This window comes from Cyprinus carpio, chromosome A1 (genome assembly GCF_018340385.1).
Source record: "Cyprinus carpio isolate SPL01 chromosome A1, ASM1834038v1, whole genome shotgun sequence".
Classification (NCBI taxonomy): Eukaryota; Metazoa; Chordata; class Actinopteri; order Cypriniformes; family Cyprinidae; genus Cyprinus; species Cyprinus carpio.
This window is the reverse complement of record NC_056572.1, coordinates 18,592,114-18,607,272: the sequence shown is the minus strand read 5'-3', so window position 1 is coordinate 18,607,272 and position 15,159 is coordinate 18,592,114. Positions and strand designations below refer to the sequence as shown.

Sequence of the window (15,159 nt, the reverse complement as noted above, 5' to 3'; positions counted from 1 at the left end):
TCATTAATGACTCACCCTCATGCCGTTCCAAACCCGTAAGACCTCCGTTCATCTTCGGAACACAGTTTAAGATATTTTAGATTTAGTCTGAGAGCTTTCTGTCCCTCCATTGAAAATATATGTACGGTATACTGTCCACATCCAGAAAGGTAATAAAACATTATCAAAGTAGTCCATGTGACATCAGAGGGTCCGTTAGAATTTGTTGAAGCGTCAAAAATACATTTTGGTCCAAAAATAACGACTTTATTCAGCATTTTCTTCTCTTCCGGGTCTGTTGTGAGCGCATTCACAACACTGCAGTGACGCCGCTGACATACGACGTTGCTGACATGTTATCTTTGTTATTGGGCACACCAGAAAACACATCAGCAGCGTCGTACGTCAACAGTCACAACAGTCGCGTTCACAACAGACCCGGAAGAGGAGACAATCCTGAATAAAGTCATTATTTTTGTTATTTATGGACCAAAATGTATTTTCGATGCTTCAACAAAGTCTAACGGACCCTCTGATGTCACATGGACTACTTTGATGATGTTTTTATTACCTTTTTGGACGTGGACAGTATACCAAACATACATTTTCAATGGAGGGACAGAAAACTCTCGGAATAAATCTAAAATATCTTAAACTGTGTTCCGAAGATGAGCGGAGGTCTTACGGGTTTGGAACGACATGAGGGTGAGTCATTAATAACATAATTTTAATATTTGGGTGAACTAACCCTTTAAGTTTTATTTACAGCACTGTTCCAGAACAGTTCAACCCAAATATTTAGTGTGCAGCACATTTTATGGAGGAATGTTTCCTGATCCTGGGAGAGAAGACTACAATGCCTGCTGTTCTGACTGACAGTCTGTTAGTACGTTCACATATGTAAAGGTTTTGTCACTGATGATTCAAACTCAAGTTTTGAGCAGTGTAGAGTAGCGGTTCTCATTTCCAGTCCTCGCGGCCCACTGCTCTGCAAATTTTTTATGTTTCTCCTATGGCTTCATACATTTGTTCTGTTCGAATGTATGTGCCCTGCGAAGTGGAAATCACAGGATATTCTGCCATGATTCCAGTTCGAAGCGAACATATATGTTCCATTCAAAGTGCATTGAATTCTGCGAGACATGAATTTAAATTGTATTTATTTACAGATGTATATGATGTCACACTTGTCTGTGTGTGAAGACGTTGCACAGCACAAATCCGTGAATGAATTTTCCGAAGTGAGGTAAACTTCAACAGATATCACCTGCTCAGGGAGTAGGGAGCAATGAACACTATGTAGGGACTATGTCAATGGGAACACAGTTCATGCACAGAGCTCACTTCTAATGAGCTGATTATCTGAATCAGGTCTGTTAACATACAGGGCGTAACATTCCCGTCACACGCTTGAGGCATTTTGTCAATCACAAAGCACTGGACAGCTGGCCAATCAGAGCACACCTTGCATTTCAGGACGATGAGCTTTGCAAAAAACTACGCATTTCAGAAAGTCAGGCCATACAGGAGAAACGATGTACAGTATGTGGGAAATAATGTGTTTTTTTTAACCTTGAACCACATAAACTCATTTCATTACATCAAATACACAAAATAATGTTCTTTTTAGCAGCATCATATGACCCCTTTAAATTCATGGAGGAAAATTGAATGGACATCAGCGGAACATTGCAATTTCTGAATGAATTCATAGTTTCTGAATGACCTAGGTATCTAAATGTGTATAAGAAACAAAGATACATAGGAAAGCAGGGTTACAGTACATGTAATATTAAATAAGTTTTCCTTTAATCATCTTTTACAATATGGAAATAAGGTGAGTGTTTATTTCCAAACTGAAGCACATGGATTTTTTTTAACTAACACACAATAAGGCCCGTATTGATATTTGCAAGCCAATGGGAAGCATTTGGTCAGTCTTACACACCATCTAGTCACAAAACCGAGGTGGTATTTTCAAAGGACCGAAGGTGCTTAAGAAAAAAACAAAGTTCCCACTGTCTTTATGTTTGTTGCTACTGTTAAACTGGTAAACGATTTGACTGCACCTGAACTAAATGAGAACTTCCTAATGTAGGCCATCGATAATGATCTCTCTCATAGCATGACTACAACTTAAATCACCACTGCTAACTGATGAGCCTAAATTAACATATTAAGATGCAAATTTTTTTATCAAACAATGTCCCAGGTGACTAATTGGTGAGGGTTGCATTCTGCAATGAATGACCAAGATAGCCACTGGAAGAAACCCCAGCCTGAACCAGCATTCCCAAACTATAGGTTAATTTTGATAATCATATTTAGACCAAGAACACATTTATCATCGAGGCCGCTTGCGAGTTACAAAAATGAGGACCCTGCGGATGGCGACCAGCCGATCCTTCAGAGCGTTCATGGCGAGGATGGTCAGCTGGGCTTTGTTTTCCAACGGCAAGACAGCCAACAGCCACCAACACCATGCAGGGCCATTGAGATTACCCTGAGAAAAAAAAAAACACAATCAAACATTAGCACTAAATGTGTTAGATTGCTATTTTAAAATCACAACATAAACCTGCCTATAAAGGCAAACTACAATTGTTTTTTTAAATAAAAATAAAATACCAGTGTGATATGCAGCAGACAGGTTGGAGGCAAGATTACTATGTGAGAATGATTTGGTCTAAATATTCACCTGTGGGTCAGATTCTTTGACAGGAAGATGCCCAAAGTGGCTGATGATTTGGTTCTTCATATCATCTTTAAGGGAGGTGAACCAGCCCAAGGCCTGATCATACACAGAGTCATGCAACTTCACAAGCTCCGTCAACTCCTCTCCTTCAACCTGAACACACATGCACATATATGGTCAATGTGGAAGACTGGTGATTTTGTCTCTCTCACACGATCCCTTTTTTGGATTTGGACTCTTGCATTCATACTTCAATTGAATGCAAAAATATATCTTTACCTTCTTATCCTCCAAATATTCAATCTGGGCTGTGTGGTATCCATCTCTCTGGCCGTGACAGAGCACTTTGAAACGAGCAATGCCTATGGTGTCCACTACAGAGCGCCCATCAGGAAAAAACTTGACATCCCTCACCTCCAGCATACAGCCATGGTCTGCAAACCTGTTAATCACACACATCAGCCATTTAACTCCATTTCAAGATTTTATGCACTTTATTAAACATTAATACTTCTTTCTAATTAGGGCCCAAAGCAGTGAAAGTATATGCACTAAACCCAGTACACATATAGATATCATTGAGCTGAACAACTTTCATACTGCATGTCATGCTCTGCTCAACAGAAAGTTGGCTACTCTGAACTTTTTTTTTACATACTCCTGCCCGATTGCCACCAAACTCAGTCAACATAATGTCAAGACATTGAGAATGCTAAAATGCAAATGGGTTTATGATATTGAATGGTTTTGCAGAGGCAAGGTAGGTTTACCTGAAAAGATTCCACATCAAAGACATTGATTTCACTATACGTACGTTGGGGCCTTTATGCACCTGGCTGAAGCACCTTTGGCAGTGATTACAGCCTTAAATCTGTTTGGGTTATATGTATGGCTGCACAATATATTTAAATAAAATCAATATCACAATATGGCTTAGTGCAAATGTCAATTGCAAAGGCTGCAATTTAATTATTTAAATAAATATATGTTTTAATTAAATATATATCTACTGGTTTTTAGAGTGAATAGCTTTCACATTTCTTGACCAGTAGGTGGCCAGGTTTTAGTAAAATTAAAAATGTTGGGAAATTTTGTGGAAGATATCTTCTGTTGTGTTCCACACAAGAAAGTACTGTAATTCATGCTGGTTTAGGGTGAGAGTAAGTAAATAAAGCAAAAAGACCCATGAAGCTGTGATTAACAATGAATTTACAACAGCTAAACAGACTAAAACCCCCTTAGTTGTTCTAAATTCATTGTAAACCATGGCTTTACTGGATGCATTGCTTTTATTAATAGACTTGTCCCGAGAATTTGGTTGGGTTTTTTCTAAACCCTATCATATGCCTTCTAGGGGTGTAATGGTACACAAAAGTGATGGTTTGGTATGTACCTCAGTTTTGGACTCACTGTTCAGTATGGGAAAAAATAAATTTATTTTTTTAACTCTGTGATAAAATGGACCGAATTTGAAAGAAGAGGCTATTGCTGTGTTCAAAATCACCCCCTATACCCTCATTTATACCCTATACCCTTCCCAACATTAATATAGTACAGTTGAAGGAGTGAAAGAAAACGAGTGAGCGAATTTGGACAGAGTGCACCAGAAGGGCTGCCAGTTTTGTATAGTTTGTGCTTGCTGTTTAATAATGATTTGTAACTTAGCAAATTGGCTTCTCCAGCTCCAAACAGGCATGTATAAACCTTACTTAAATTATTTAATGATCAATTTAAACTAAATTGATCCTCTCCACTTCTGTCAGGTTGGATGGTAAATGTTGGTTGACAGACATTTTCAGGTCTCTCCAGAGATGCTCAATTGGGTTTAAGTCAGGGCTCTGGCTGGGCCATTCAAGAACAGTCACGGAGTTGTTGTGAAGCCACTCCTTCGTTTTTTTTATGTGTGTTTTTAGGGTAGTTGTGTTGTTGTTGTGTGGACATTCGTCCCAGTCTGAGGTCCTGAGCACTCTGGAGAAGGTTTTTGTCCAGGATATCCCTTTACTTGGCCACATTCATCTTTCCCTCGATTGCAACCAGTCGTCCTGTCCCTGCAGCTAAAAAAACACCCCCACAGCATGATGCTGCCACCACCATGCTTCACTGTTGGGACTGTATTGGACAGGTGATGAGCAGTGCCTGGTTTTCTCCACACATACTGCTTAGAATTAAGGCCAAAAAGTTCTATCTTGGTCTCATCAGACCAGAGAATCTTATTTCTCACCATCTTGGGGTCCTTCAGGTGTTTTTTCATGTGTAGAGGCTTCCGTCGGGCCACTCTGCCATAAAGCCCCGACTGGTGGAAGGCTGCAGTGATGGTTGACTTTCTACAACTTTCTCCCATCTCCCGACTGCATCTCTGGAGCTCAGCCACAGCCCCAGCTCTTTTGGTTCTTCTTTACCTCTCTCACCAAGGCTCTTCTCCCCCGATAGTTCAGTTTGGCCGGATGTCCAGCTCTAGGAAGGATTCTGGTCATCCCAAACGTCTTCCATTTAAGGATTATGGAGGCCAATGTGCTCTTAGGAACCTTAAGTGCAGCAGAATTTTTTTTGTAACCTTGGCCAGATCTATGCCTTGCCACAATTCTGTCTCTGAGCTCTTCAGGCAGTTCTTTTGACTTCATGATTCTCATTTGCTCTGACATGCACTGTGAGCTGTAAGGTCTTATATAGACAGGTGTGTGGCTTTCCTAATCAAGTCCAATCAGTATAATCAAACACAGCTGGACTCAAATGAAGGTATAGAACCATCTCAAGGATGATCAGAAGAAATGGACAGCACCTGAGTTAAATATATGAGTGTCACAGCAAAGGGTCTGAATACTTAGGACCATGTGATATTTCAGTTTTTCTTTTATAATAAATCTGCAAAAATGTCCACAATTCTGTGTTTTTCTGCCAATATGGGGTGCTGTGTGTACATTAATGAGGAAAGAAAATGAACTTAAATGATTTTAGCAAATGGCTGCAATATAACAAAGAGTGAAAAAGTTAAGGGGGTCTGAATACTTTCCGTACCCACTGTATATGATATAACACTGTACCCACATTGGTCCAGTGGTTTGGAAAACAGATGAATGGTTGATTCAGCTGCATGCGCCATCTTCTTGCGAGATGCGGGAATACATTCGGCACAATCCTCACAGTGCAGTGGGTGAGTGTACATCAGTTGTTATTGTGGTGCATTATGGGATTGAATGAGTACACTCAATAACATCCATTTTCAGACTTTCAGACAACTACAAATAGCTGTCCCCTCAAAAAGTGCACTATTTAAGGCTATGGGGGCGATTTGGGACACATCGTACACAGAGCTCATCATGATTATTGATGGTTAAGACTGGTTAATAGGCTACAACACTGTATTCATTGTGTACATATACGTACCGAACCGAAAAACACCTACCGAAAATTTTCAATATGAATATGTGTTACATCCCTAATGCTTTCAAAAACGTAAACATAAAATTTTATGATAATTTTGAATTTTTTAAAGCTTGAAGGTGGTCACCCTTCACTACCATTAAATGAACAAGTGCAAGCAAGTCTCTAGTGTCTGCAGGGATCTGCCACATACACATCAGGAGACATTAAAGGGACATCTCCAAGCAATTGAACACATGGGAAATGCTAACATATTTACATTTACATTTAGTCATTTAGCAGACATAAGTGTAATATGAACTCGAAGTGAGGAGATGGGGCGGAGGAGGGATGCTGATAAACAGTCAATGAATAGAGGTAAGTCAACTGTCCGACAAGGAGGACTCTTGCTACATCTAACGGGAGATCAATACTCACGGCATCAAATGGATAAGTCCTGCTTGTGGGCGGCAAGTATAGAAACCCAACCAGGAGTACTCTGGCCGACATCTGATGGGAGATCAATACTCACTGTATCAGACGGGTAAGCCTCGCCGGGCGGGAAGCGAGAAAAGGAAAACCCGACTGGGAGGGCTCTCGCAGCATCCAATGGGAGATCAAGATTTAGGACATCAAATGGGTAAGCCTTGACAGGCAGGGGGAAAAGACTTGAAATTTAGCAGAGAGAGCTCGGACAGCATTTGGCAGGAGGTTGAGACTCTTGGCATCGGACAGCTGAGCCTTGCCAACCGTCAAGGGGGAAGGTAAATTTATGTGGCTGGGAGACTCTCACCGACATCCGACGGGAGCTCAATACTCACAGCATCGAACGGGTAAGCCTCTCCGAACGCAAGACGGAAAGGTAAAGTTGTGTGGCCAGGAGGCTCTTGCCGACATCCGACAGGAGCTCATTACTCACGGCATCGGACGGGTAAGCTTCACTGTAGAATTTTTTATTTTTTTTAAACGGAGTGATTACTTTAAGTGGTTTGATGACCGATGAGGGTTTGGTGGGCTTCTTTAATGTGAAACTGATTAGTTCTGATGTAGCTTTGATAAGCTTTCACAAGACCATCTTCCTAGAGTTTGGATAGACTTGTATGGTTGGATAGGAGAAGAAAAAGTCAGGTTGTCTGGCTGGGAGGCTCTCGCCGGCACACGACAGGAGCTCAATACTCACGGCATCGGACGGGTAAGCCTTGCTGACCATAGGAAGGAAAAGGTAAGGTTGTCTGCAAGGAGGCTCTCGCTGGCATCCGACGGGAGCTCAATACTCACAGCACGGACGAGTAAGCTTCGCCGGTAGTCAGCAGAAAGGTCACGATTGCTTGACCGGGAGGCTCTCGCAGCATCTGACAGGAATTCAATACTCACTGCATTAGATGGGTAAGCCTTGCCGGTAGTTGAAAGAGAAACATATTTGCTCCACCAGGAGCACTCTTGCAGCACCTGACAGGGAGTTCAATACTCAGAACAATTTGAGTTGTCTAAAAGGGTAGATGCTATGAGGATTACTTTGCGTAATGGTTTAACAAATCCAATAAGCTGCTTCCGATAAGATGTCAGAAAATCTTGGTGCGGCTTTGCATTTGAAAGTTAAGCATACAAAAAAATAAATAAATAAATAAAAAATAAAAGAATTTCCCGTGCCAGTTTACCCAAAATAAGTAGATGCATGGGCATAGCTTTGAAAGCTGAGGTGATGTCGACTTTTGCCAGCCAAGTGCTAAGACCCATGAAATTTTTATTTTTTTCTCCCTCTCTCTCTCTCTTCATATTGATTGCATGATCGATGTCCTACAGTTGAGAGAGAGAATTCATAAAGAGCAATTGAGGTGATTATGCTTGAAAACGGCGAGTTATGCGGAGTAGAGGATGACACGGGAGTGGATTTTCACTCCTGTCCCGTCCCACTCCCATAGAAAGAAATCTTGTCCCGTCCCACTCCCAGACCAAAGTTTTTAAAAATAATCCCATCCCATCCCGCTCCTGGTAAATTGACTCCCACTCCCATCCCGCTCCTGTTTAAACTGACTCCCGCTCCTGTACCGCTCCCATATATTTTTTTCTTCAATTAGTGTTTAGTTAATACATAGAATTTGATTTAATCTGCTCTCCATCCTGTTTTAGACCAGCTGCTGAGCCCCTGTTTCTAGATTTTCTCCAGAAAATGGAAGACAGCAAATAAAAGAAAAACAGTACATAGTTCACACCATGTCTACAATAGTTTAATAAACCCAAACAGCACATAAAGCTGCATTTTACTCATTTATTGTTGAGTAAACAATACATTTATAGTTTACATTTATATATTTTTTTTAATTACATGTTAACGATTTTCATCAATTATGCTCTTGCATAATGAGTCCATCTTAGTTATATGTTGCTGTGTAGGAACAAAAGTGCATCTACATTTCATGTCATTTACTTCTGACTTTGCGCTGTAAATCATTTTTTGCCACATCGACTTCTCCGCGGCTGTTAGCTCCCTCCATCACTGCTCTTTGAATTCCGGCGGGAAGCCGTGACAAAAAGCACTAATGGCTTCTGGGACGGCTGGGTCGTGTAGTTATTTTTTAATTGCGTTACATTGTAGGCGTATTAAAAGGAAACTACAAAATGGTGCATTTACTTTTTTCTTTTTTTGTCATCTTTGCTATTGGTTGATTCCCGCTCCCGTCTGCTCCCGTTAACCATTTATCCTGTACCGTCCAAATCCCATGATTAATAGCAAAGATGACTCCCATCCTGCAGGAATCCCACGGGAATCCCGTGACCCGTGGGATTCCCGAAAAAATGTCAGCCTCTAATGCGGAGCTCACAGATCGATTAGGAGTTTCTTACCCCAGAATTTTCCAAGTAGCCACTCCAGTGGGTTAATGCAAAACTGAGAAAGCGGGGCATCAGAAGGGGTGATCATGAACCCTTGTTTAATTCACACCGCCTATGGGGGAAAGCTGAACAGATTATTTAAGTAAAACGGCTAAATGTAATGAAAAACTCAGAAAAAAGGCAACTTTTGATGTCCACATTCAAGGATTTATGATTGCTGTAGCATTTCTGTCATATAGATTTGTCCAAACATTAAAGATTAAGTGTACATTTGAATTAAATGTTGTTAAACCAAACGAGAATTAGATTGCACAGTGACATGTAGAAACAATCGTTGGGACGCTGGTGCCCTTTGAAGGCTTTTGATATAATGCGCATGTACATTATATTGTTTAAAATACATTATGTTAAGTTTTGTTCAATAGAACAGTATCGTTAATTGCTTCATTTAAACCAATCACCACGGACTCATTGCTATAATATATGTATTTTAGGTCATTTTAAAGGCTATTGTTTGATCAGGTATATTTTTCCTACCATCAATATAAATTATACTTATCCGATTAATAAACAGAATAATCCACAGAAAACTCTGTTACCCAATTAATCGTTAGTGATGGCCTTAGATGAGGGGTCTATGTCCGCACTTTGCCAGGATTTGTGGCCGGATGTTGTGAACCATTGGAGGTGGCTCCAAGGCAACAGCATTTGATGGAACGGGCAGTGATGTTGCTATAAAAAGAGAACATTGTGATTTTAAATGAAGTAGAGAGCTGTGAGGGAGAGCAGCAGGAGCCGCGATTGTCAAAGGAGGCAGCCTCATGCTTAATATCGACCTCAGGGGCTTGAGGTGGGAAACAGAGAGAAGCGTAAGAAAAATGGAGGAAAAAGAAAGAGATGTGTTGGTATGTGTTTTGGTTTGTGGCAGCCTCACGCTAGTGTCTGCTTTGGGAGCTGGAGGCCACTGAAAAGGAAAAAGGGGGTTATTAGTAGCAGGAGGAAAAAGACTGAGATGTGTGGGCCTGTGCTACAAGCGGAGACAGCCTCGTGCTTGCTTCAGCTGTAGGCCACAGGAGAGGGTGGTTTGTGACATTTTGACCGGAAATGCTGAAATGCCCGAGTAGCCTGCAGTGATGCCAATTTAGCGATTTGCTGTTTAGATTAAGCAAATTTCTTAGACTACCCTAGGAACTTGTTTTCCCAAAGCACATAGCACCAAATGTACTTATATATATATATATATATATATATATATATATATATATATATAATATATATATATTTAATTTAATTTAATTTAATTTAATTTAATTTAATTTAATTTAATTTAATTTAAATTTATACATATATACAGGTCCTTCTCAAAAAATTAGCATATTGTGATAAAAGTTCATTATTTTCCATAATGTAATGATAAAAATTAAACTTTCATATATTTTAGATTCATTGTACACCAACTGAAATATTTCAGGTCTTTTATTGTTTTAATACTGATGATTTTGGCACACAGCTCATGAAAACCCCAAAATTCCTATCTCAAAAAATTAGCATATCATGAAAAGGTTCTCTAAACGAGCTATTAACCTAATCATCTGAATCAACTAATTAACTCTAAACACCTGCAAAAGATTCCTGAGGCTTTTAAAAACCCCCAGCCTGGTTCATTACTCAAAACCGCAATCATGGGTAAGACTGCCGACCTGACTGCTGTCCAGAAGGCCATCATTGACACCCTCAAGCGAGAGGGTAAGACACACAGAAATTTCTGAACGAATAGGCTGTTCCCAGAGTGCTGTATCAAGGCACCTCAGTGGGAAGTCTGTGGGAAGGAAAAAGTGTGGCAAAAAACGCTGCACAACGAGAAGAGGTGACCGGACCCTGAGGAAGATTGTGGGAGAAGGACCGATTCCAGACCTTGGGGGACCTGCGGAAGCAGTGGACTGAGTCTGGAGTAGAAACATCCAGAGCCACCGTGCACAGGCGTGTGCTTTTGAACCAGAAACAGCGGCAGAAGCGCCTGACCTGGGCTACAGAGAAGCAGCACTGGACTGTTGCTCAGTGGTCCAAAGTACTTTTTTTCGGATGAAAGCAAATTTTGCATGTCATTCGGAAATCAAGGTGCCAGAGTCTGGAGGAAGACTGGGGAGAAGGACATGCCAAAATGCCTGAAGTCCAGTGTCAAGTACCCACAGTCAGTGATGGTCTGGGGTGTCATGTCAGCTGCTGGTGTTGGTCTACTGTGTTTTATCAAGGGCAGGGTCAATGCAGCTAGCTATCAGGAGATTCTGGAGCACTTCATGCTTCCATCTGCTGAAAAGCTTTATGGAGATGAAGATTTCGTTTTTCAGCACGACCTGGCACCTGCTCCCAGTGCCAAAACCACTGGTAAATGGTTTACTGACCATGGTATTACTGTGCTCAAATTGGCCTGCCAACTCTCCTGACCTGAACCCCATAGAGAATCTGTGGGATATTGTGAAGAGAAAGTTGAGAGACGCAAAAACCCAACACTCTGGATGAGCTTAAGGCCGCTATCGAAGCATCCTGGGCCTCCATAACACCTCAGCAGTGCCACAGGCTGATTGCCTCCATGCCACGCCGCATTGAAGCAGTCATTTCTGCAAAAGGATTCCCGACCAAGTATTGAGTGCATAACTGAACATAATTATTTGAAGGTTGACTTTTTTTGTATTAAAAACACTTTTCTTTTATTGGTCGGATGAAATATGCTAATTTTTTGTGATAGGAATTTTGGGTTTTCATGAGCTGTATGCCAAAATCATCAGTATTAAAACAATAAAAGACCTGAAATATTTCAGTTGGTGTGCAATGAATCTAAAATATATGAAAGTTTAATTTTTATCATTACATTATGGAAAATAATGAACTTTTTATCACAATATGCTAATTTTTTGAGAAGGACCTGTATATATATATATATATATATATATATATTAATATATATATATATATATATATATATATATATATGTATATATATATATATATATATATATATATATATATATATATATATATATATATTATATATATGTATATATATATGGCAACTTTTAAAAGTTATTACATGTGAATTAGGTTGCTAGTTGCACTTGATCAATAATTGTTTCCTTTATGATTAACTTTAGCCTATAATCATTAATCATTTAGGTACATAGTTGAAATCATTTTCTCGCAAATCAATTTTTTTAATCTGTTTATCTGAATGGAGTGTAATTTAAAATACAGGAAAAAATGCTAAAAATTCAGAAAATCTGAGTAATTTCTTTGTATTCTACGCAGTTTGCGACGTGGCTAAAAATGACAGCAACAGCCTTTTGTGTCACAACGTCGTTTAACAACTTTCAGCAACAAACGACCTGCCTTTTAGTGAATTCACCTAAAAATTAATTTGCAACACGGCCTGAGCCACTAGCGCAAGAGCTTGATGCCCGGTTGCATACAATGCTGCGGCCAGAAGAGCCACGGTAAAAGGTTGAGTCGAAGCGGGAAGCAAGTGAGGCTTTGCTGCTGTGAGATCAGGGGCAGCCCAGGCTCATTGGAAGCCTGCCGCTGTGACCCAGCGCTTAAGGAGAGCTGGGTCTTGTGCGCCGCGGGGCAATGGTGGTGGTGAGAGAGGTGAGTTTGGGGCTTTGGGAGCTTTGCTCGAAATATTGGCCACCCTGCTGGAGTGGATTTAGGAGTGAGGTTTGGCTGATTGCTGGGAGATGAATAACTTCGATCGTACAGATCCGCTTTTTTTACCCTTCACGAGGACGGAGCGTCGGAATTAATCAGCGTTTGCCTCAGGCTTAAATACTAACAACTTTCTGATTGGAGGAATTGTAGGCACAGCCGAATGATATGAGGATGCCAGGGATAAATTGGAAGTGACGCTGGTAGAGGTGAGATAAAGCCTCGGCATCGTGGAGAGCGTGTGGCTGGTCGAGCAGAGAAAGGGCTGCGATGGTGCCTGGAGCTCAGCGGCGGTGTCTGGCGGAGAAGGAGCAATTCTGGGGCTGGCAAATTGGCTGGAGAACCGAAAAATGGAGAACCGCTCCACCTGTGCTAATTAGGCTAAGTATCTGACGCGCTCCTTCCGAACCTTGTTAAGAAAACATCATAATAAAAAGAAAACAGACAGAATAGAACAGGAATAGAGCAAGCTAGTGTTAGTGGCCTTTTTTTGCTTTTGTTAATTGCATAAATAAAAAGAAAACAGAATACAAAAATATTAAAGAAGCTAGCGTTTTTTTGTTTTGTTTTTTTAAGAAAACAAGCAGTTAGTAAATTAATAGAGTGCAAGTCTAAAAGAATATAATTAGAATAGAGAGTGCTAGAGTTAGAGGGTCAAATAAAGATGGAAGAGATGTGGTTTTAGCTGATTCTTGAAGATGGCTTAGGACTCGGATTGAGTTAGGCAGGTCATTCCACCAGGAGGGAACATTTAATTTAAAAGTCCATGAAAGTGATTTTGTGCCTCTTTAGGATGGCACAAAACAGCAACGTTTACTTGCAGAACGCAAGCTTCTAGAGGGCACATAAGTCTGAAGTATTGAATTTGGGTAAAGGGGTACAGAGTCAGTGGTGGTCTTCATCATCAGTTAGGAACCTAGGTGTGCTATTTGATAGCAATCTTTCCTTAGAAAGCCACGTTTCTCTCATTTGTAAAACTGCATTTTTCCATCTCAAAAAATAAATCTAAATTATGACCTATGCTCTCAAATGCAGAAATGTTAATCCATGCGTTTATGACCTCAAGGTTAGATTATTGTAATGCTTTATTGGGTGGTTGTTCTGCACGCTTAATAAACAAACTCCAGCTGGTCCAGAATGCAGTTCTTACTAGAACCAGGAAGTATGACCATATTAGCCCTGTTCTGTCAACACTGCACTGGCTCCCTATTAAACATTGTACCGGTTTTAAAATCTTGCTTATTACTTATAAAGCCCTGAGTGGTTTAGCACCTCAGTATTTGAACAAGCTCCTATTGCGTTATAGTCCTCCACATCTGCTGCGCTCTCAAAACTCTGGCAATTTGATAATACCTAGAATATCAAAATCAACTGCGGGTGGCAGATCCTTTTCCTATTTAATGCCTAAACTCTGGAATGTAGGTTATTAACATTGTTCGGGAGGCAGACACACTCTGTCAGGTTTAAATCTAGATTAAAGATCCATCTCTTTAACCTGGCTTACACACAACACACTAACACATTTCTAATATTCAAATCCGTTAAAGGATTTTTAGGCTGCAGTAATTAGGTCAACCGGATCTGGGAACACTTCCCATAACACCCGATGTACTTGCTACATCGTTAGAAGAATGACATCTACGCTAATATTAGTCTGTTTCTCTCTTATTCCGAGGTCACCGTAGTCACCAGAGCCAGTCTGTATCCAGATCAGATGGTCGCTGCAGTCACCCGGATGCAATATGTATCCAGACCAAATGGTGGATCAGCAACTAGAGATGACCTCTATAGCCCTGAATGTCAGCGGAGACCAGGACAACTAGATGAGCCCCAATGACAGATCCCCAGTAAAGACATTGTCTCCACCGGGACAATACCACAGGAACCAGTTGAGTCCTCTGCATAATGTGACTTTGATGCAGCCTGGAATTGAACTGCTGGTTCATCTGGCAAGAGGGCAGCTATTGGTAGCCAGTGCAAATTGATAAACAGAGGTGTGACATGCATTCTTTTCATCTCAGTAAAAATCAATCTTGCTGCCACGTTCTGGATTACATGTAAAGGTTTGATAGAACTGACTGGAAGACCTGCCAAGAGAGCATTGCAATAGTCCAACCTGGACAGAACAAGAGCTTAAACAAGAAGTTGCGAAGCATGTTCTGAAAGAAAGGGCCTGATCCTCTTGATGTTGAATAACATGTGTGATGATGTAGTCATAACTCCAAGGTTTCTAGTTGTTTTTGAAGGAGTTATGGTTGATGTGCCTAACTGGATGGTGAAATTGTGATGAAACGATTGGTTTGATGGAACCACAAGCAGTTCTGTCTTGGCAAGGTTGAGTTGAAGGTGATGGTCCTTCATCCAACAAGAAATGTCTATTAGACAAGCTGAGATGCAAGCAGCTATCGTCGGATCACCAGGACGGAATGAGAGATAGAGAAGAGTGTCATCAGCATAGCAGTGATATGAAAAGCCATGTTTCTGAATGACAGAACCTAGTGATGCCATATAGACAGAGAAGTGGTCCAAGAACTGAGCCCTGAGGTATCCCAGTAGTTAGATGTTGCGACTTGGACACCTCACCTTTCCAAGATACC

At 40.7% G+C, this 15,159-nt stretch overlaps 1 protein-coding gene across 2 annotated transcripts in view; it reads right to left on the bottom strand.

Annotated features, from left to right (window-relative positions):
* Positions 1–1,766: 1,766 nt before the first annotated feature.
* The window catches only part of LOC109085847 (LON peptidase N-terminal domain and RING finger protein 2-like), an 83,738-nt gene continuing 70,345 nt past the window's right edge, over positions 1,767–15,159 (bottom strand). For both annotated transcript variants that reach the window (XM_042756292.1, XM_042756295.1), the window contains exons 10-12: positions 2,954–3,116; positions 2,678–2,827; positions 1,767–2,482 (exon numbers count right to left, since the gene is read on the bottom strand). In XM_042756292.1, the coding sequence (XP_042612226.1) occupies positions 2,324–2,482; positions 2,678–2,827; positions 2,954–3,116 (472 nt within the window). In that variant the 3' untranslated portion in view covers positions 1,767–2,323. The remainder of the gene's footprint in view (positions 2,483–2,677; positions 2,828–2,953; positions 3,117–15,159) is intronic.